Source organism: Siphateles boraxobius, unplaced genomic scaffold (genome assembly GCF_051911475.1).
Source record: "Siphateles boraxobius isolate OS27281-9 unplaced genomic scaffold, OSU_SipBor_1 22, whole genome shotgun sequence".
Taxonomy (NCBI): Eukaryota; Metazoa; Chordata; class Actinopteri; order Cypriniformes; family Leuciscidae; genus Siphateles; species Siphateles boraxobius.
In genome coordinates this window covers 20,164,376-20,188,171 of record NW_027508833.1, presented here as the reverse complement: position 1 = coordinate 20,188,171, position 23,796 = coordinate 20,164,376, and the positions used below count along the sequence as shown (strand labels likewise).

At 36.5% G+C, this 23,796-nt stretch overlaps 2 protein-coding genes across 9 annotated transcripts in view; one reads left to right on the top strand and one right to left on the bottom strand.

Moving 5' to 3' along the window:
• ralgapa1 (Ral GTPase activating protein catalytic subunit alpha 1) overlaps positions 1–16,374 on the bottom strand; it is a 74,605-nt gene extending 58,231 nt beyond the window's left edge. For 6 of the 8 annotated variants that reach the window (XM_077239032.1, XM_077239030.1, XM_077239037.1 and 3 more), the window contains exons 1-6: positions 16,052–16,368; positions 7,109–7,219; positions 2,592–2,641; positions 1,990–2,047; positions 762–805; positions 342–519 (exon numbers count right to left, since the gene is read on the bottom strand). In XM_077239032.1, the coding sequence (XP_077095147.1) occupies positions 342–519; positions 762–805; positions 1,990–2,047; positions 2,592–2,641; positions 7,109–7,219; positions 16,052–16,157 (547 nt within the window). In that variant the 5' untranslated portion in view covers positions 16,158–16,368. Of the gene's footprint in view, positions 1–341; positions 520–761; positions 806–1,989; positions 2,048–2,591; positions 2,642–7,108; positions 7,220–16,051 lie in introns of all 8 variants that reach the window. The other 2 variants (XM_077239031.1, XM_077239035.1) reach the window with 1 other exon arrangement.
• A 1,338-nt stretch (positions 16,375–17,712) lies between these two features.
• On the top strand, positions 17,713–22,649 carry brms1la (BRMS1 like transcriptional repressor a). The gene is made up of 10 exons (XM_077239026.1): positions 17,713–18,195; positions 18,446–18,536; positions 18,639–18,766; positions 18,870–18,949; positions 19,452–19,548; positions 19,631–19,720; positions 20,098–20,162; positions 20,249–20,288; positions 21,421–21,547; positions 21,637–22,649. The coding sequence occupies exons 1-10, from the start codon at positions 18,060–18,062 to the stop codon at positions 21,752–21,754; spliced, it is 972 nt and encodes a 323-aa protein (XP_077095141.1). The 5' UTR covers positions 17,713–18,059; the 3' UTR covers positions 21,755–22,649.
• Positions 22,650–23,796: the final 1,147 nt, after the last annotated feature.

Below are 23,796 nucleotides of genomic sequence, written 5' to 3'. Positions count from 1 at the left end.
AGAACTAAACTGCCAGTGTGAAAGCATCCTATGACACACTGAGCCAGTGTTGTTATTAATAAACTATAACCAGTGAAAATCATTTTCATTCATTGAAATCAAGTTGAAATAAAAAATGTAAAAAAAATAGACAAAAAAAAACTTTAATTCTAAAGGTTGGAAAGAGGATTGAAAATTGTCATGAAAATGAAATGACCACTATTTTGGTGAGAAAAACCTTAACTAACACTATACATGCCCTTAAGAGACAAAATAAAAAAAATTAAAAAAGCTCTGCGAAAGATTGTGGTTATCATTTTTCATGAGACAGAAGGTGTGAGAGACAGCGAACAAACACTCACTCTCCTGAAGGTTAAGGGGAGGGCTGATCAGATTATCCAGGGTTCGGGGGCCCAGCTCGGACTGTGGTGCAGGGAATCCTGGGATCAGACAGGCGAAGATCCAGAGCTGCTCTCTCAGAGCATTGTGCTGCAGAGCCTGCATCCACAGAAGGAACAGACGCACTCCTTCCCTCCGGATCTATGCACCACACATATAACCACATTATTGATTACAATTTTTAGCTGCTCTCACAGCTTTGGTTGTGTCAGCAGAAAAAAAGAAGTAATTTCAGAGGCTATTTAATACGTCGTAATAAAAAATAAGGATAGAAAAATATTTCTTAGTTTTAGTTAAGATTCTTAAAAAATGAACAAAACACTCATACAATGATTATTGAGATACCATTAAAATATTGTAAACTATTTATTGAAATTGAATACCTTTAGGGAGTTTCCAGTGTGTAACAGTTTCTTGAGAACGAGACCTATGAAGAAAAACAGTTGTTTAGTCTGAGGAACAAATTCATAACTTCCAAATGAGCTGGCTTACTGAGCTAACTGGATAATTCTGGAACACATGTTTGCTCTGGTCTCTGCTTATAAGCTGTCAGTGATGTTTATTTGTTTGTACATATATGTAATATGGGTTTCCTGAGAAGAGAGCAAAATAAAATAAAACTGAAATTTATTTATCCTTCATGTTAAAGCCAGTCTAAGCATTGTTTATCTCATTTAGTCAGTGATGAAGGACTGTAATGTCAGAGTTCTCGGTCAGATCTGGGTGTTTCTGGGCCCCAGATCCTTGGCATTCTCTGTGTTTATCTTGGTGGTCTGTGTATCCTTCTGCTATAAGACTTCAAAGCAGAGGAAAAGGAGAGACCACCGGCTAATACAAGATGTTAAGCTATTAAAATCAGGCGCAAAGCATCACAAGATAAATTACATCTCTTCCATAGTAATTAAGCTTGCTGAAAAAGTCGGTTTTACACGGTGTTCTTTCGTACACCGATTACATTATTTGCCCTTCGTGGCATCGCCCACACTGTGTTGCAGAGTTGAAGCACAGTGAAGCTGGGGTCAGATTTAACTAATCATGTGACAAGAATAAGGAGAGATGACTGACAGAGGATTTGGTGGCCATCCTGACCATCATTATTTGACAGATATTTTTATCTTGTAAAATGTGTGGTCAGCACCACCTCTCCCTATACACGTGATCGTGAATTCGAAGTGCAAAGCAAGCGCGCATTCAAAAGCGATTTCAATACCCTGCATAGTTAGCTGCTCCCTGATGTTCTCAAATTATATACAATATCTCCCGAGTTTATTGTGTGAAAATTTCCTCACGAGGCATCACTAATAATCGTAATCTCAAAATAAGACTATTTTTAACAAATTATTTTTATATAATAATAAATTAATTTACTTCAGCAAGCAAGGATGCATTAAATGAATCAAAAGTGACAGTAAAAAACATGTATAATGTTACAAAGGACTTCCATTTCAAATAAATACTGATCTTTCAGACTTTCTATTAATCACAGGAAAAAAAAGTTCCACAGAATTGTATAATTGTAAAATATTAAGTAACTGTTTTTAACATTGATAATAATAAAAAAAAAAATCTTGAGCACCAAATAAGCATATTAGAATGAGTAGAAATCTTCACCTATGCTGTGGAACTGCCATCTTCCTTGTATTCGCTCTGGTAACAGCTGTAGGATTTTCTGCAAGATAAGCACATGGATTGCAGACATATACAATATATAAAACTTTAATTAGTACATGTACTTAAAGATCTTAATAAATATGTCTAGAGATTAAAATATGAGTGCACCACATATTCACATTTCAAAACAGATTTGTGCAAACACGCATTACTGGGCTTCCTCGTGACATTAAAACAGGTTGGAATGTTGAAATAGCTCTCCTACACAAAGACATCATGCCTGTCTCGTCATGATGGTGCATTTAAAGTGTCTCCAGCCTTCACCATTACAAACAGCCCAAACAGCGTAACTCATTAGAAGTGCTTTTGGGTGCGGCAAAGAACACCTGTTTTCTGTGTGTGAGGCGCATCGGTTATCTGTCAGCCGCACGTCAATCACTCTCTTATCAATGATTCCATTACTGATGACAATGTTTCAGCAAATACTTAATGGATCATACATATAACAATGTGGACATTTTGGCTGACACGATGAAACCAAACTTGATGAGGTTGAGCTAATGCGTTTAAATAGTAATTAAGTACTTTTCTACATTTCTTACCTCAAATATAAAAAGAATAGAATCAAGCTCCTCTCGTTGCGATTTGTGACCTACAGGAAAGAGCAAACAAACACAAAACATGTTGAAAGTCACCAAGGGATCACAGAAACCCACAGGGCTGATATTAATAGCTCAACAAACAAGGATTACCTATCTGCTATGGAAACATGGGCACTCAACATGTGGGATCAAGACCAGCTTAAAGCAATCTGTTTTAATCAATTTAAATGAAAGATGTACAAGTATTAAGAAAAGTAAATCTGGATAGAGAGACTATTTTTCGTCAAGATTTTATAATTTAAAGTCGCATTAAATGGAAATTCTATTTTCTAAATGCATGTTATAGATCTTATTGTGAATGATTCATCCACGCATACGTTCCATTTTCAAAAAGTTTTGTTGACCTTTTTAATCAAAATGTAATAACTCAATGTTCCGGTTAAAACATTTCTGTGGTAATTCATGCTGGACTTCTTCAATCATTTTGTCCACTTAAAGGGGCTACATGTAAGAATTACACGTTTTAATCTCTTTTTTATTGCCAATGTGTGAACCGCTTGCAACGAAACATAAAAAAAGTAGACCTTCCTCGACTTGTAACCTGTAGACTGATTTTTATGTGAGGAACTTGGGTCATTTTTGCCAGGTAAATCTAAAGTATGTGATGTTTACGGATGACTATGACACATGAAATGAATGCTTATACAATGTTCAGGATAATGCCGAAAGAGCTATTCTGTACTGTAATGTTAATGAGTCATGCAAAGTAAAGAGACTAAGTAAAACTATAGTCTCACATAGCCAGATTATAAAGTGTATTTGAGACTATAGACTATTTAATCAAACTATCCTAATGGTGCGTTCACAACGGACGCGAATAGTGCGTCAGGCGCGAGTGATTTCAATGTTAAGTCAATGCAAAGACGCGTTACGCGCGTAAAAAATTCCTGCGGCGCGAATGAGGCGTAGAGCGCGGCGCGGTAGACGCGAATTCACCTCATTCGCGCGTTAAGTTCGCGCGAATGGCGCGAATTAAGCGTCTGGCGCGTTAAGCGCGAATGATTTAGTTAGTGCTATTTGTGCATTCACGCGTTTGACGCGAATTCGCGTCTGCCGCCCGAGTTGAAAAATCTGAACTTCTGCGTCAATTCGCGCCGCGTTAACCAATCAGGAGCCTAGCTGCATGCTGCTGTCATGTGGTGAAGTATCTGGAGGCTTCAATAAATTATTTTGTAATATGACTGGTTCTAATGTACAACAAAGCAAATATTTTATCACATAAAACTTGATTTCAATATATGAGACATATTCATTTTGTATTGAATGCTATTTATTCCATATCTAGATATATGAAATATTATTAATGTAAAGACAACCAACATACTGCATAAGTTCGTGTCTGGACAGTGTTGTTCGAGAGAGAGAGAAAAATCACAGGACAGATTAATCACTTTTGGAGGCTGGCTCCATTTATCATCAAAACAAAAATAAATGACAGATTAGGTGGATGAGGGCGAGGGTGCTCCTCGCTCCGATGCGGGACAACAGGTCATCAAGCTGGGCGCGGGACAGGCGGAAGTACCGCTGAAAGCCGCCGTCATCCAGGCGCAGCTCCTGGAGCGAGCCAATGGTGAAACTCGCCACACTGGGTTCGCCTTCGAAGGGTCTGATGGACACAAATACGGCGACGATTACCCCTACGCCGCCGTTCTGCTCTCCAGAGCAAATACAGATGGGTGACTCTCCGATGAATGCTCGATCAACATAAAAAAGATGGCCGCCAACGGGTTTCGATTCTGACGCGCGTGACGCGCGTAAATTTCGCTTCAAACTTTTGTTTTTACGCGCGTCAGTTTCACTCTTGACACGCAAATTAACACAAAGTGGTCAAGCGTCAAACTAGACGCGGTAGACGCGAATTTGACGCGCTATTCGCGTCCGGTGTGAACGCACAGTAACAGTGCAATTTTAATCACCGCTTCAGTCGACATGATGCAGCTGAATTGCAGAGTTTGTGTAAACATATCCACATCGCTATGATCAGATGCTTTCTTGACTGCTGTTTTCTCACCGCTGTCATTGTTGTTGAGTGTTTTTGTTATTAAGAGAAAACAGTGCAGCACATATTTACAGATTCATCTAAACGTCCCTCTCAGCAGGGTGGATGGCGTTCCAACTTCTTTTTACTTCTGAGCGAATAACAAAAAAGAGCTTTCTGGCTGCAGTTCACTTAACTGCCACTGGTGTTGCTGATAATACGGGTTTCTGAATTCTACATATAGCCCCTTTAAACCCCGACCCCTTTTTTACAAAAAAAAGTGTCCGAACTAAAAAAAATGTTTTTTCAATAATCCAATTCACTCGACTTTAAGAACCTACTCTATACGAGAGCATGAACAGGGACGCTTAAGAAGCTGATTCAGAATTGTGTCAGAATTTAATTCATAATGCAATGCAAGTGTTGTCAGTAAGCAATATAGCACGTCCTGATTTTGCAGAGTCAGACACATTCCTGAGTCTACATATTTTGTTGATCCTGGAACAACATTCCTGTCCTGTTATAGCTTAATCATAACCTTCTGCCTCCCCCTAAATCTAACCCTACCCTTAAGTCCACAGGGAAATGATGGGTGAATAACACTGATGTAGAAGTGCCTAACCCAGGTTGTAAGCCTAAACTTGACATAAACTGTAAACTTGTTCCTCAAATCTGATTGATCGGGTTGATTGGAATGTTATTCCAGGATCAACAAAGATGTTGATCCGGAAACATGTTGCACTTGGTGAAATCAGTTTCTGCAAGCAAAGTAATGGGGGAATATTGAATTGAGATGAACTCGTATGTTTGTTTTCTTCTTTCAGGTCAACATGCTGGTAAAACAGCATGATGCAGTGGTGTGCATGGGTGTGGGGGGTGTGGGGGAAGGGGCCCTGCCCCTTTTGTCTCAAAATGTATTGTGCCCCTCTTTGATAATTGTAAATAATAATAATAATAATAATAATAATTATTGCCACTTACAATAATAATACAAAAAAAATATTATATAAAAAATATTTTTGGCGGAAGCATTTGGCGGAGATGAAGTGGTAGGCGGAGTTTCCTTTGCAGCGCTATGTACGCAACAGTTCGGCGCGAGTCTTCAAACTACAGGAGCAGCAGGTAACGTAAGCTAATATGGAAAAGTTACTGTAAAAGTTGCGGCAGCATGCGTGTTATGCTAAACTAAAATATAACTCGATTTCAGCTGCATTCTGAATCTGACAATGTCATTCGTTTTTATCCAAGGCGTTTTTATATTAGCTCGGGGAAATACATCTAGTGAAATGAAATCTTAAGTCCATGTCCAACTCTAAATTGTAAGGAATTTATATCTTTGATTTCATAGTAACACTTTACAATAAGGTTTGTTTGTTTATTGTTCATGTATTAACTAACATGAACTAACCACGATGACACATTTGTTACTGTATTTGTTAATCTTAGTTAATAATAGTACACCTGTTAATTGTTTGTTCATGTTATTTCACAGTCAGTGCATTAACTAATGTTAACAAATACAACTTTTGATTTTAATGTTTTAGTAAATGCTGAAATTAATATTAACTGTAGAATTGCAGTTCATTATTAGTTCATGTTAGCAAATTTAACTAATTAAACCTTATTGTAAAGTGGTAGTGATTTCATGATAGCTAACACTATATGCGTATAATACTTACATAAAATTTACAACATCAACAAAACCAAACATGAATTCCTCATAATTACCTTCTTGATTCTCACTGTTTTAGTTTGGTAAAGTAAATAATATTTAGTAATATTATAATTATTTCCCTATTTACGTTTGATGTATTATGCAATCTAATTGTATCAACATCTTTTCATAGAATGCCAAGGAAATAAAGGATAAAAAGAAAAAAAAACAAGGAACTCTTCTTTTCTTTTCCCCTTTTTGGTCCTTCCGCCCCTGCCCCTGAGGAGGTCTGTGCACGCCACTGGCATGATGGTATGCAAAAAAGTTCTGCTGAACAAGTTAGTAAGTAAAGTAACTAAAACTGTCAATGTTTATACACATTTGGGGGGGCAGTTGCTTGTTGCAAGGATAACAATTTGAACCAGCTACAGTGCAGTAGATGCAGAAGAACAAGAGGAAAATGTTAAGACATCAAATGAAGGGTCAACGGCAGTGAACAGCTCTCTGAATACTCAATGACCAACTGTGCAGTGTTCCGAGACACTGGCTGTGCTCTCTGTGCAATATAATGAGCCCGTGTGACCGGACATGGCTAACTGAGGGCTGGCTAATTTTCATCATAAGCCATTTCATGGAAACTTGCTCATTAACACTGAATTCTGATAGTGTGCCTGCAGGGAGCACACAGTGAGTAGGCCAGTAGAAAAACAATCGAATCGAACCTTGAAAAACATTAAACTATCAAACAACAGTCAGAAAAAAAATTCTCATAAGACAAAACTAAAAGAGTGGGTGAGTGTGAAAATAAAGCATTGTGGGTCTTACCTTTCTGTTTCAGGTTAACCTCGATGGTGACAAAATTTTCAAAAAACACATAGTAGATGTAGGAGTAATTCTGCTCGAAGAGGTGTTTGAGTTCAGCAGGCTCTGCATTTTCTACAAAAAAAATAAATAAATAACAATGAATCAGCTAGTCATTTAAGCATATTTTTTCCCGAAAACCAAGAAAGTTTTGAATAACAGTTGTACAATTTGAAATGTTGCAGGGAAATAAGCTGGGTTCTGATCAACTCTGGCCAGGTCATCTGGGCGAGGGTGTATGATGTTGAAAGACCCGAAACACACAATGACCCCAGGTTCCACTGACTACGTTTACATGCAGCCAAAAACCCGTTCAAATCCGGAATATTAGCAATAACCCGGTCGCGCACGGCCATGTAAACATGCTAAACCCGAATATGCTCATATCCCGGATTTTAAAAACCCGGATATGATCCCTGGGGTAACCCTTTTCTAACCCAAATTTTTGGTCAAGTAAACGCGTATCGGCATATCCCAATAGTGATTTGTGTTCTGCGCATGTTCCATTCGAAAGGAATCTTGGTCTTTTGAGTAGAGGAACTTCTCGGCGCATACAAAAACCCGCGTGAAGTATACCGGAAGTAAACATGGCGAGACGCAGCACAGCATACATTTGGAGCGAGGTCAGCACCAGCACCAAAGCGCAAACAAAGGCGATCGCTATCTGTCCCAAACTATTCATTGTCCGCGTGCTGCTGCTGTTGTTGTTGTCTTTGGATACAGGAAGAAGAATCGGAAATAACGCATATTGCGTCTTAAGGTTGTCCGTACGTCCAGACGCTAACCGTGCGTCGCCGTTTACATCGGGATATTGCAATTCCATGTATACAGGAGAAACTCTCTCTGCTCACGCATGTAAACGGGCTATACCTAATGTTTCGGAAACCCGAATAGTGACCTTAACCCGACCATAACCCAAATATTGGCTGCTTGTACACGTCACTGAGGATGTGTCCAATGCATCTGCATGATGTATCGTTTACCTTCTGGTATTGATGTAAACTTTATGATCAAAAGAACTTCAGGATCATGACAAACAAACATTACTTCATTGTGTACTGCCCAGCAACCCAAGTCAATATTTGTGCTTTAAAGCTCCTCCACACAGTTCAGCTCCACTCATCATCCTAATGCAGCCGGTCCTGGTCACAGAAACGTTCCGCAGTGTCCAGCAACCTCAGTCAAGCAGCTGCTTCATTCTGTTTATAGAGCTGTGAGCCAGCATGAACACCAGAGCCAACACAAAGCCCTGGGTATCTTTGGGCACACTAGAAAAGTGCACAAGTAATCGACTAGTAAAAATACTTTTCAAACTTGCTAATTGCACACTTTGCCTGTATTCCACCCGATGAGGATTGTCATTTTTCCTCAACAAAATAAATCTTAGTTTCTGCATGTGCTAACAGGTGACATTGTTTCAAATCATGAAACAGGTTTGTGTTGCCTGACTTTGATGATGCATATCGTTGGCACAGTTCGCAGAGCAGGCTGCAATATTAATACCGTTACATGTTCTGTCTCTAAGAAATGCACATTTGACAGTAGCATGAGTTGACAGTAGGAGTAGCTTGAGTTAGGATGCAGATGTACATTTATATTCATGAACAAAAACAGTAACATCTGTAAAAAATGGTAACAACCATTTCATATGGTAAAATTGTAATATTCTTACTGTTTTGAGTTTTATTAAAATTAATCATTGGTCTTCTATATTAGCATACATTTAGAATATGATAACCACAGTTAAAACCAACCATATAGCACCTCACTGCCATGGTAAAATGCAACTAGGCCTATATGATTTCTATGGTATTTGTATGAAAAACAGTAGGCTAAATATACAACTTGTAGAAAAATATACAATATACAAATGATATAGCTTAATCACAAAAAACTGTAATTACATTCCAGTACTCCTTTATTAATAATATTAATCTCTACATTAATAATATTGTAAAATTCAATATGAAAATCCCACATTTCCGCCACAATACCATGGTGCAGTTAATGTTACAATAAATACACGGTAAATGATGGTGATTTGTAGATTGAAAAACCTTCTGACTGTATCTGTCACATTATATTCAGCCTAGTTCTTTATCAAGGACTTATAATTTGTTTTCATGCTCATCATGTGTTCCTTTGTTCATTTTCTCTCTTCATCATTAGTTAATATGTGTCAGTCAGCTGTGTTCTATTAATCCTCCTCATTTGTGTTTGGTTTATAAGCTGGTCCCTCACAATCATTCTCTGTCTGATCACCGTGATGTGTAAGTGTGTTGCTCAACCTGTTTGCCTGTCTTCTGGATTGTAATTAAAACGTTGTATTTGGAAATTATGTTCTTTTTCGTCTGCTTTCCTGCAACTAACTGTGACAGTATCGTTGCGCACAGTGATTCACCTTGTCAGTGCTGTTTCATCTGGATTTAAACTAGTTTAAAATCACAGAACAAACCTAAACTTTAGACTTTTTATTAATATAATAATATTATTCACATATTTTTCGCACCTAAATAATAAAAAAATCCAATAGCCTAGTGGTTTCAAGAATTATGGAATTTCAATGAAATTGTTATCAGCTACTGAAATTGAGGGTTAAGGTGCTCAACCACAAAATTCCTCAAAATGCCCATCCCGAATTCAAACTGCCAATGAGCAGTGAGCCAAAGACCTATGAATTTTACAGATTGTGGTGTATATGAAAAAGCTTTGAGAACAGACAGACACAGGGGAATTTTGACTGAAACTACAGTACGAGAGAGAACAGGCCAACGGATGGTGCCAGTGGCTGTCGGAAATATTTGAGATCTAAAATAGAACACAGCAGAGAGCACAAGTGCCTGACAGTGCTTTAGAATCACTCAAAGATAATAGCCCTCATCTTTAGAGATGAACTGAACACCACGAAAAGAACGACAGCGCGGACGCTCCTAAACTGTCAATCTGAATGAAAGCATAATGTATAAGATGCATCTTAAAAAGAGCACTAACTAAGATTTTGATGCTAGGATGTTGTGGGTGGTTGCCAGGATATGTGCTTGCTAAGGTATTCTGAGGGATTGCTAGATGGCCACTTTCTGGCCAAAGTCAAAAGAATGTAAGTCTATGGGAATTTTTTTTTTAACCATCCATCATGCAAAAATCATAATTTTAATCACTTAGAAAAGTAGTTACATATAAGTTTAGCCCTATACGTATGAACCGGAGTCAGACACTGATAAAGGAAAGACTCACTTTGAGAATGAACCAGAGAGTTTTTTCAGCCATTTTGCAATGATGGATGAGCAACAAACACACACACACACACAAACACACACACACACACACACACACACACACACACACACACACACACACACACACACACACACACACACACACACACACACACACACACACACACACACACACACACACACACACACACACACAGACACACACACAGACACACACACACAGTTAGAACATTCACCATGCGCTATATAATGAAGCAACACACACACACACACAAACATGTTGAACATGTTGCTTCATGTTCACTTTTAGGCCTATTTGCGACAGAATGCCTACCGATACCGATCAAGAAAATATATGCTGCATGGAGATAGAAGAGGTATTAGAAGAAGAGGCTAGAAGACAGGCACAACAGCTTGAAGTGACTCCCTCATGTATCCACTGCGTCTTCAGCAGTTCTGATGTCTAGAGTACATTAAGACTGTTATGTTCACTCTTACATTCAACAACAAAACACCCGAATTGCTTACAAGACATTCTTGTCGCTACAGCTACTCCGACATGGAGAAAATGTCAGAATGTGTAAAGCTCACTCAGAACGGATACTGTGCTAATACTAGAGGTGTGAACCTACACTGGTCTCACGGTTCGATTCGATTACGATTATCAAGTCATCGATTCGGTTCGATTCGATTATCTCGATGCATCACGATGCATTGACGATGCAGGATGCACTGCATCCTTATTTTTCAATTTTGCTTCACATGTATACAATTTTGTCAATAAATACAAGCAGTCAGATATATGAACTGAACCTTTAATTTTACCTCAAAAAACACGCTTCTTGAATGCATCAAACATCAAATAAAACTCAAGTCTGGGCACAGAAGACAACAGCAGCTTTAGATTAGAACACACAAAAGTAAGTACCAAAAGTGCATAATGCAGGGAGTGTACTTAAATACTTAGTGCAGTGTACTTTCTTGTAAAACATTTAAATATTGACAAATGTATAAACATGAAATGAAATTACAAACCAAAATAAACAAGAGGCCAAACCTACTTGAATATAATAGTTCACACCGCCGCCGACTTGAGCTTCCAAAGCTACCAGAAGTCATTCATTTTCAATGGAAGCTGGCTTCTCTCAGCTGGAGCGTCAAATCCATCGGCGTCGCGTTTTGAGCGTCAATCAGAAAGTTGAAAGTAGCTCAACTTTATGGCAATGAGCTATGACGAGGTTCAGCGGCAAGCAGCGGCAAAAGCCAGCAACCAATCGAAATATAGACGTCCTCCGCGCTGGCTGATTACGGAGAAACACACGATGTCAACTTTCGTTCCTACCAAAACATTAGTTCCGATAAAATGGAGGAGCAGCTAATAATTGCCGTTGCTGGGTTTCCTATCATTTATGATATGACGTTGTTTGCTTATAGGGACCAGTTACAAAAGAACGAGGCATGGGATAAAATAGCTGGGATAGTTTACATTTTTGTTCTTAAAGTTGAACTTATTTTAACTTTAATGACGCGTTTTTTAAAACGCTGTGACATGTGCGAGACGCGGCAAAAGACACAGAGCTCGAGCACACAGTCTAGCGCGTGTTTACATAGTTAAATAGAAAAGCAGTGAAGTGGAATGCAAAAACACCAATCTCATGTGACATTTCATGTTGTGACACTTCTCTTCTCCCTTAGCGATCAAAGCGTCAACAAGCTTCCCCGTACTTTTTGACAAACGTCCTTGACAGGGCGTCCAGAGCTTCTTTGCCGCTCAAGTCGGCGGCGGTGTGAACGTACGGTAAGCACGCGGTGCTGACGTCAGAAATGCGTCAGTACATTATAACCGGTTATGGGCTATTACTGAACTGATACCGAATCGTCCTCATCTGCATCGCGGTGCACCGCCAAAACGATTGATTTTGACACCCCTAGCTAATACGGCAGAATCCGTCAGCAGTCACGGGCAGAGCCTAAGCGATGTGACGTCACATTGTCAGAAAATTAAAGGGTGAAAATTTAGGGTGGTTGCGTATTAGGGGTTGCACAGACTAGTCGACTTTAATGCTCTGCCATGACGCTTTAAGCTTGACGTCGACTAGTCGCTAGTCATGGCCTATAGAGGACGCAACAGGATAGGAAATCTTTTAAGTCCACTTTTCCAAACAGTTAAAATGACAAGTAAATGCATACTCAGAGAGCGCTCCACAAGATATGTTAGATTATAAGATATGGATGCTCAAAATTGATCGGGAGAATGTTGCATTGTAATACACACACACACACACACACACACACACACACACACACACACACACACACACACACACACAGAGAGAAGCTCGCACAGAAACATTCAGTAATGCAGAAATACATTTTCAAAACTGTTCTGTTTTATTTATCAATAAAATAGCTTAGAAGCTGAAAATTTCAAGCATATTTTATTTCTTAGTAACTAAAACCCACAGCTTCACTGTTAGTAGAAAGACGGTGCCAGGTAGAATTAATTCACTCGCAATCGCTCTCTCACTAATGCATTCATAAACATGTAATCTTTACTGTGCTACTTAATCTGTATCTGATTTAGAACGAGCAGAAATCTGTGAGAAAGAAATATAACGACATAAAGACAAAAGAACTGATAAAAAATAAGCTGTTATGTAGGAGCAATAGCCTTGTGAGCAGCGCTGCCTGAGCCATATTTGCCATAGATGTACACAAGGCAACCCACGTTCGAGTCTCAGCTCGTTGTTCAGGCTTATTTGTTCATTAATCACGTCATCAGTGACTAGTCGACGTCGACTTTCATCACATAAATGTCGACTTTAAAAAATCTGAAATTGTTCAACCCCTATTTCTGTACACACACTGCCAACACACATTTATGTTCAAACAAACACCACATAAAACTGAATTTTGCATTAGGTCCCCTTTAAAGTTAAAGTACACATTTAAATCTACTCTTAAAAGTACAAATTTTACAAGTACAAAAGTAAATGTAATGGAGTCAATGTACTTCATTACTACCCATCTCTGTATACGTGCATTAGTCATAGTGGTGCAGTCATTTCATTATTGGCAATCAATCAACCTTAAGATCTCGGGTTCACAAGTTCTTGAGTTCACAAGTTATGAGTGTGCAGCGATCTGTTGAGACTGAGAGCCCATTTAATGATTGAACTCATATAAAATATGACTTTTGATCACAACAGCAATTCTCAAGCTCAGCATGGCAATTGATCTGTGTACAGAAAGGCTAATGTACTGTAATGCAGGACGTCAGCTTTGAACTAAATCAATCTTGAATTCACATCAGAAGTTCATTTCAAATAGTCGCAGATGCATTTGAATAACAGGCAGTTCTTAAACCAAATCTCAAACAGTATTGTGTGCTTCAGAGCGGTTTCTCAAACACACCCATCCGTTTATTTAGGCAACTTCACTTCCTCAGGTCCAAAAATGCACAAAAGCTGTTGTGCACAGGGTCTGATCTAGGCCATAATAAGTGTATGTGTGAATAATGTTTAATAATGTTGAGCTTATCACTTCAGGGAAACTTCCCTTCATTGCTGTATAATATGCATTTAAAATATGCAAGGACCTGGGGATACATACAACACAACATTGAATTAATAACGTGGTCATACCATACCATGATCATGATATTTTGCAATTCTTTGTTTAGTGCATTCAAAACTGCAAGATATGCAACACCGTTCAGAAGTCTGGAATCAGTAAGATTTAAAAAAATAAAATAAATAATACTTTTATTCAGCACGGACACATTAGCTTGATCATGAATGACAGTCAAGACATATAAAATTCTATAGAACATCCTGAAAGTGTAATAAAAATGTATAATGGTTTCCACAAACGTGATATTAAGCAGCACAACTGTTTCCGACATTGATAATAGAAAGGAATGTTTCTTGAGCAGCAAATCAGCATATTAGAATGATTTCTGAAGGATCATGTGACACCGAAGACTGGAGTAATGATGCTGAAAATTCAGCTTTGCATCAAAGGAATACATTTTAAAATATATTAAACCAGAAAATGTTTATTTTAAATTTAAAATTTAAAATTTAAAAATATTACCAACCCCAAACTTTTTGAACTTAAGTGTATATTCCTACATTGTTTGTTTTGGGAAAATTAAAATATGTAAGCAAAGCCACCACGGTTTTGCACCTTTTCCCCTTAAAATATAATTGTGAAAAGTGCAGAAACTAAAAATATTTTTTTTCTGCCATGCAAACACAATACTGAGGCAAAATGTTAATTCTTTGAAATACACATTCTATTTACCCACCTCTACTTACATACACTTTCTTTTAAAATGGACCTTAAAATATAATACATTAAAACTAAGTGTGTAACTATGAAAATCATTAACAATCCTTTTTTTCTTTTTGCTGTAATGGAAGCAGTTTCCTAGCCATTCATAGCAACATCACATTTTCAGTTTCAAAACAATCATCAGTATAACACAATGGCACCAGGAAGCCAGATAACACCACACAGAGCAATTCAGGAAACAGGACAGTAACTACTCCACGGTAGGCCAACATAACAGGACTCTTCACTCAAAAATCTTGTCCAGCATTCAGGAAGTCAGTGCAGCTAAAACAACTAGGGAATCTGAGGTAGCTGGCCTGAGACGGATTCCTTCTCGGACTTCCTAGACTAATCCCAAAGGAAGTGCTGGTTTATTTCTGTTGTTCATTGACATCCCACCCAGTCCTAAAGAACCAAATCTTTGCTGTCCCCCACCCAAAACATGAACTAATCTCCACTGGTCAAGAGGCATATTTTCCTTCGATTGCATTTTGCATGACAGGCCATGAATTTGAGTGAGATTTATTTCTCTCTCTTAAAAAAAAAAAAAAACTGTTCACTGAGCAACTTTATTTTAAGTTGACAGTTACATTGTACTTACTCAAATACATACTGCACTTACTAGAGTTTCGGTTAGGGTTTGGCTTAGAGTTAGTTACTTGTAATTATGCATAATTTACTGTTCTTACTATAGTAAGTAACGTGTAATAACTTAAATTAAAATAAAGTGTTACGAAGTTTGCATCTCTGAACAATTACTTTTTTGTTCACACCGTATTTTAATTTATTAACGTTACTTAATTTAAGCAAACTGCACGTTTTGACGTGTGTTCAAAATAGAATAATTGAGTATGTGAGAATGACTCGGAGTAAAATTGTCCTACTCTTCTCAACTTCTAAACATTCTATCACCATGTGAGCCATCACATACAGGATGATTCATTCAATTATATGTACAGTATATATATGAAGTATATAATTGATATGGCAGATAGATAGATAGATAGATAGATAGATAGATAGATAGATAGATAGATAGATAGATAACTAACAGACAGAATAACCAATTGAACTTAATAGAAAAACTGTCAAAATGTGCAAACACAACATGTATTCAACCTCATATTCCCTGACATCTAAAGAGGTTCCAGTGAAACCAATGCATGTCATATCAAAACAAAACCCACTCCAGAGAAAAAAAACACTTCAAAACTTGTCAAATACTGTCAAAATGTCACAGAATTGCAGGTAAGCAAACACCATGATTGATGAAGGTGCCTTCATTCTCTTCTCTACATAGCGTGTTAGCTCAAATACAAATAATGTTATTTCTCACCAATAACGATTCGAAGATGTTTCAATCTTGTCAGCACGTCTTTCTTGGGGTCCAGGACTTTCTGTGTCGATTTCCTGACATCTCCATGAGGTTTTTTAGAGAACATTCCGAGATGTTTTGAAGAGCTAATGATAATCTTCCGTTAATTCCCTCATACATGGAAGGGGTTGTCAAATTCACGGTTAGAAAGCAGTTATGGTTTGTTAGGAAACGTGAGGAATTAGTGGTGAGGCGTGCATTTTGGCAGAGGAGGTCAGACAAAAGAAAAGAGCAGGCAGCCCTCCTCTGTATGTGTCTTGTGAACTACACACCTCTCTGAAGAAGATCTGAAAAAACATGGCGGTCGGAGGACGCGACATGAAAAACACCTTCATCGATGCCAGAGTCATCCAACGCTCAGACGTCATCCGAGGCACAACCACACACATCCACAAACACACCCGACAATAGCAATATTACTTTATTATTTTATTTTACATTCATAAACAGTTGTGCATAATGTATGTAAAAATAGAGCATTGCACTTCATATTTGATGATAAAAAGGTGTAAGACATTTCTAAACTAATTTTTAAACTGAGGTATGTTATATTTTGGTATTCTTGTTTGAAAGGTTTTATGTGTTTATATTTTTACGTACGCTATTCTAATATTTCTACGCTATTTATTTTTCATTATATTTCTTGCCTTTGTGACTCAATGAACGGTCAATTTCTATTACTTCAATTCAATTTCTATTAAGTCAATTTCCCAATTGCTAATATTTGGGGGGGGGGGGGGGGGGTGACAAATAGACTGACTGAAGAACAACAACAAACATTTAAAAATGTAAACATTCAAAACAACTCTCTTTTTCATTCATTATAATGTTGTTAAAGTTTTTGAGCAATATTATGTATTTATCATTGTGAATATAAATTATACTTTACAAACGAAAGAAAATATATTATGAAATAATGAATTCAATATCTTTGTTTTGTTTGTGTCGATTCATAAGCAGAAGTCTGCACACTTCACTCCTAAGTTCCACATTTATGAGTTTTGAAAACTTTTTTTAAATCATCCACTTCAGTAAGTAAATAAATGTAAGGTAGTACAGTAGTACATATGTGTTGTAAATTGTTTCCCTATACACTTTTTCTGTATGAATACTAGTCTATTCAAGCAAAAAAGTAAAAACAAATAAAAAAAACTTCAAACTTCATCTTCATAGTTTAGTATATCAAATCTAGGTTTAAATTTAAAAAAAAATATGTATTTCTAAAATAATACATATCTTCTCCTTATATTATATACTTTATTTTTGAGCCATATTCCTTTAGAATAAATTAATTAAAAGAACTCGAAAGAAAGAGGTTTATTTAATAATGTTTGGTTTCAGTATTATTTTTTGATTGTCAAGTTGTCTAAAAATAAAACTGGATGAACAGTAACTCTTTTCCAAAATATATCAAATAATAATAAACGAGAAGTTTACTTGCTACAATGAAAATAACACAATCATTTAATCTAGTCGTCCATTGATTTATACAGCCTGTTTTTATAGTAGTAAACACGCTCTCCACAGAACGAGTGAGGGCAGGGAACTGTAGTTCTTTAGATCACTATGAACGATATTACCAGAGATGCATGTATCACCATAAAACTACAAGCCCCAGAAGCGCTACAACAGCTCACATTCCGCGCCACTGTCCCAGCTTTTCACAGGGTAGCATGGCTTAATGAAGCAAAAAGAGATTTTTTTTGTGGTTTACAAAAATATTAAACCAGCTAAAGCTTCTTAATAAGCAAAAGCTCCCCGTTTCGATTTCATCAAATCCAGACTAAACGACAACTACTAGTCATTTGCAGGATTAAAACGTTTGTTGTTAGCATGATACATCTAGATGTATCTTTTGTTTTTAGCAATAACTCAAGCTAACAAAAACATCTGCTCACAAAAAGCATTGATTTTAAGGTGAGAAGCAGTTCACAGCTTTCACGGTAATCTTAGTCGAATAAAAGACAGGATGCCAGTCCACTCGAGAGAAAAGAAGGAGAGCAACCATGATGAGATGGAGGTGGATTTCGCAGAGCAAGAGGGGAGCACTTCAGAAGATGAGGATACAGAGAGCTCTTCTGTCTCCGAGGATGGAGAAAGTTCAGGTACGAATCATTCACACCTTTGATTATCTATGTATCGATCTATCGTCTGTCTGTCTTTAAAACAATTAGACAATAATAACGATATGTTATGTATGTATTAGTGTTATTATTGTAGTATTGAGGAATTGCTGGTCCCTGTTTGACAGCCCCTACAAGTCAGTTGACAGTCCACTTTACATACTGAGCCTGATTCGGTTACTTCTAATTTACTTTAAACATATTAAGAAATAAACAATCTGTTTAATTTCAGAAATGGACGATGAGGACTGTGAAAGGAGAAGGATGGAATGCCTTGACGAAATGACCAATCTAGAAAAACAATTCACTGACCTCAAAGACCAGTATGTACAATCTTCTTGTTTGAATTGAATCTGTGCAAGCACAAGTGGAATTTACATGCACATTTTTCCACGTTGGTCACTAAGTTTGCATGCTTTTATTAGGTTATATAAAGAAAGACTCAGTCAAGTTGACGCCAAACTCCAGGAAGTGATGTCAGGAAAGGCCCCCGAGTACCTGGAACCTCTTGCAACTCTTCAGGAGAATATGCAAGTCAGAACTAAAGTTGCAGGTCAGTCCAAACCGAAAATGGGATTTTTGTTATTTGAAAGAGTGATTTTTATCAGGTAAGAAAGTGCATTATCTCACTGATTAAATAATAAATTTATGCCTAGGTATCTACAGAGAGTTGTGCTTGGAATCAGTGAAGAATAAATGCGACTGTGAAACCCAAGCAGCGCTCCAGCACTGGGAGGTGTGGTACATGTTTGAAATGTCTTGCTGGGAGTCATTATAGATCCAGCCAGAAGTGTTTATGTTGCTTGAGGCTGTTAGTCAGTTACCACATTTGAAGCATGTATCTATTTAAATCCAATTTCAAAATTACAGTCAGCATGAAACAGAAGTTGCGATAGTCATATATCCGAGTGAAACGGCTTGGGCGGGACTTAATTTTGTCCATGGGGAATTGATTGGATGGTTGTTGTTTGCTATTGGTTGATCTCATGTGAGTGACGGGTTGCCCCGCCCTTGCGCAGATAAACACATCATCAGAGAAGAGATGATTAAAGGGAGGGAGGGGAAGATATTTTGATTAATGATTATGAGGGAACATACATTTTCAAAAGATAATGATGTGCAAGGATAAATCATTTATAATAAATACTGCAATATTCCAAAAAAAGAAAGAATTGGCAGTGATGATTTCATTGTGACTTTAAATGTAACTCTAATTTGATTTAACTTATTTCTTCTAGAGTGAGAAACTCTTATTATTTGATACGGTTCAGAGTGAACTGGAGGAGAAGATCAGACGTTTGGAGGAAGACCGCCATAGTATAGATATTACCTCAGGTACTGGAATTGTTAATACGGTCAAACATAATTTTTGTGTTTTTGTGTTATGCATGCAATCTTTGTCATATTTCCCCTATAGAGCTCTGGAATGATGAGTTACAATCAAGAAAAAACAAGAAGAAAGATCCCTTCAGTCCAGACAAAAAGAAAAAGCCTGTTGTTGTGTCAGATATCCTTTACTACAACATGCAGTATATAACTACTATGGAAGCTTGTTTCCACCATGGAATAAGAAAAGAAAACATAATTGCGACTTTTGATCTTTTTATTATTTTGTACAATTCAGACTTTTTTTCTCAGAATTGAATGATATAAAGTTGCAATTGCGTGTTATAAAGTTAGAATTGAGAGATATAAAGCTGCAGTTTTTTTTTTCCGCAGACTTTATAACTCACAATTGTGAGTTTATATCGCGCAATTCTGATTTTATAACTCGCAATTTAGACATTATGACTCTAAATTATTCTATCTATCTATCTAGAATATCTATCTATCTAGAGTTTGCTTGAATAACAGTATGATTTATGAGTTTCTTAACATGTTCACGGCCATATATAGTTTACATGTTGCAAGACCTGGATATACTGGAAGACTGGACTGCAATTAGAAAGGTTAGACTGTCAAAAACTCTTCTTTTTTATGTGAAGACATTTTTATTATTTTTTTGTAAGTGATGTATCATGTTACTATCTTATAGGCCATGGCAACATTAGGACCTCACAGAGTAAAGACTGATGGTAAGATATTTTAATATTCACAACCAGAGTTCGGTATAACGCGTTACAAAGTATCAAAATGCGGGAGACTCCCGGAACTTCCGGGAGACTTGGGATGTCTGGAATATTAAATTACGGAAAGAACTTTGTAGTGTATTCTTGTAGTTTTAATAGGTTTTCAAAGTAACTTGAAAGTAAATTAATTAGTAATTTGATTACTTTTTACATGCAGTAATCAGTAATGTAATCAAATTACAATTTTAAAGTAGTAATTAGTAATTTGTAGTGGATTACGTTTTTGAGCAACTTACCCAACACTGTTCACAACTATAGTCAAAATATATTATTCATTTATATATACAGTATTTACATTATTTATTAGTTTTTGTATAACTAGAATAATTATACACTACTGTTTAAAAGTTTGGGGTTGTCAAGATTTTTTTTTACAAATGTTTTTGAAAAAAGTATTTTCTGCTCACCAAGGATGCATTTTTAAAAATAGAAAATACAGTAAAAATGTGAAACATCTGCTTTCTATGTTAATATATTTAAAGATGTTACTTATTTCCTGTGATGCAAAACTGAATTTTCAGCATCATTGCTCCATTCTTCAGTGTCACATGATCCTTCAGAAATCATTCTAATATGATGATTATCAATGTTGAAAACTGTTGTGCTGCTTAATATTTTTGTGGATTCAGGATTCTTAGATGATTGATTGATTTAATATGTCCTTGCTGAATAAAAGACCCCAGATTCTTGAAGAGTAATGTATGTAATAATGTATCATATTTTGAGTGATTACAACATTCAACTTTTCAGTTACCAACCCAGATCTTTAACTTCTAGACCACCTGCTGTAACAGTTATAAGTTTGGCACAAATGTAAGAGTTAATCCAAATCAGGGTAAACTATTCTAAAATGTCCCTTTTACTATAGTGACCTTGAACAATGTACTTAGTCCCTTTTGCTCTGGGAAACTTCCTGGAGTTTTGGTGCATAATAATCTCACCAAACTCCGAAGTGGTAACTTGTTAACCAATGCCAGTTAATTCTAGACACAGCATGTATGTACGGTTAGTACTGCAGGTGCTTTAAGTTGTTTTGTGTTATATCAGTAACAATAGAACTTTCCATAATTTGTTGTAGCCTCTTCAAAGAGTGAGAAACCCCAGCACAATGCCCGCTCGGAGGATGGACGCTTGTTTTACGACGGGGATTGGTACAGCCGCGGACAAGCCATATGTATTGACAAGAAAGACGAGTATCCTACGAGGTGAGGGTTCCTTACTCAGACACGCTGAATTGCCAAGCTCATATTGATTATTCTGCAGCATTTTTCTCCTCTGTCTTTTTTCAAAACAGTGCTATAATAACTACAATCAATCATGATGAAGTCTGGTTCAAACGAGTCGATGGGAGCAAGTCAAAACTGTACATCTCACAGCTTCAGAAAGGCAAATACTCCATAAAACACGCCTGATCTACCTGAGATCTGATCAGAAGTCAGTGCGGCAGTCCGAAATGTTTAATAGTGCCATTTTATGTAAAGTATATCATGATTTAAATACCTTTTTTATGTTTAAAAAGAGATATGTTGGTGTATTGTCTGTCATTTGAAATGTGGGGAAAGCTGATGTTATTTTATTGAATATTCAACGTAACACCATTTATAAGATATTATGTCGGACAAATTCAACCATGTATTTTAAGTACAGGTGAAGTTACTACAATGAGGTGTTTTACTTTTGTATTTTGACGACTGGGCTCATTTTCCATTTAAATTCTGCTCAGTTCATGGCGTTTGAACCCAGTTCTGATGTTTAGTAATTTGTAATGTCGTGTCAAGCTACCAGATGGTATCCTACTTTTATTTTTTACATTTCTGCCTCATTACTGTTTATATACAAATGACAGTTTCCATCCTTGGTGACTTTTTAGTGTAATGAAACGCTCTTGCTCGTCCAACATCTTTTATGAAATACAGATATATTAAGTATTTTTAGGAGTGAATAAACAAGACGTTATCACAACTTCTCGGAGTATCAGGCCTTTAAACTGCTGTTTCCTGTCCATTGTGTTCTAAGAAGATGTGATCTGATGCTGCTCTATTTACAGTCTAGTCAAGCCTTTATATCATACTTTATATCATACATTGTAATGTACATTTCAGCTCTGGTCATTGGTTGTGTATTTTTTTTTATTTTATTTTTTTTTATGTAGGGTTATATCACCACCCTCTGGTTTGTTGTTGTACTGTGCCTGTTTTACATTTCTTGTTTTATCCATAATTTTTAAAATTCTGTGCTGAATGTATTTTTGTCAGTTTCTTATTAATTCACATTGAACAAACTCTCAAATACAGCATTTCAATATCATAGCGCTTTGTTGTCCTTAATAAATGACATGATTCAATAGACTAATTAGAATAGAATTACCATGGGTTAAAAAAGAGACAAATTGTATAATCTTTGCAAAACTAATTTAGTGAGTGTGGGGTCATAGTATTATCCTTTATGTTTGCCAGATCATTAATACAGCACAAGATGAAGAAGAGAAAACAAGACTTAAATCATACCTTGGTTTAAATAAAGTAGTGGCCAAAAGTGATGTCCGGAGGGGATATTTGTTCTTAATAACCCTACAAGTTTGATTAAACCATCAGAATATGAGGAATATTTTATAAAAAAATATTTAGAAAATGTGAATATGAGGGAAGAACAAAAACACTAAACTTGGTTAAGGTATTTATCTGACAAAATTATTTGGTTAAAAAAAGGCAAACTACAGCTACAGGTTTTATTTTATGCCAAACAAAAATGCACAGAAAAAACAAAATCTCAGGAAAAAGTATACATAAGCATGAGGCCTTAAATTTTTTGTAGCTATTTTTTATAGTTTTTAATTTTTTAAGTTTGAGCCATTTCAACTTAAATGTTGAAAAACTTCTTGCTTAACTTATTTTGATGAGTTACAGCAATGTAACATGTCATAAATTATTGATCATATAATTTTTGCAGTGTAATCAGTTATTGAATTTTTTTTTTTTTTGGTTCGTGTATGACAGTCCAGGCCAAAAATGATGTCAGCACAATTTGGCATGTTTACTATCATTGCACTATTACAAATAAACCAATTGAGACCAAGAACAACTATGCTTTAAAAAAAATTACTTTAATAATATTTGAATATTAAAATATAATATTGTATCCAGCCTCTCACGGAGACTTCAGATGCCCCAACGCCTGTGAAGAGACGACTCGACGCCTGTGAAGAGACGACTCAAAGCCGGCGATATGTTATGCCATAAATTAATACTTGATTAACTAACTGTATTTTTCTATGTACATTTCCGAAATGCAATTTCTTTAAAGCTGCTTTGAGACAATGTGTATTGTGAAAAGCGCTATACAAATAAATTTGAATTGAATTGAATTGAATTGAATTGAATTGAATTGAATTGAATAAAGGATGAAGAGGTCAAAAAGTTAGTGCGGGTCTTAAATTAGTGCAGAAATTCTTAAA

Bases quoted from the DNA above. Each gene is read 5' to 3' on its own strand.
- brms1la (XM_077239026.1), top strand. From the start codon at position 18,060: ATGCCAGTCCACTCGAGAGAAAAGAAGGAGAGCAACCATGATGAGATG. The intron at 18,767-18,869 runs GTCAGTCCAAAC...ATTTATGCCTAG, and splicing joins AGTCAGAACTAAAGTTGCAG to GTATCTACAGAGAGTTGTGC. The intron at 20,289-21,420 runs GTAAGATATTTT...AATTTGTTGTAG, and splicing joins TCACAGAGTAAAGACTGATG to CCTCTTCAAAGAGTGAGAAA.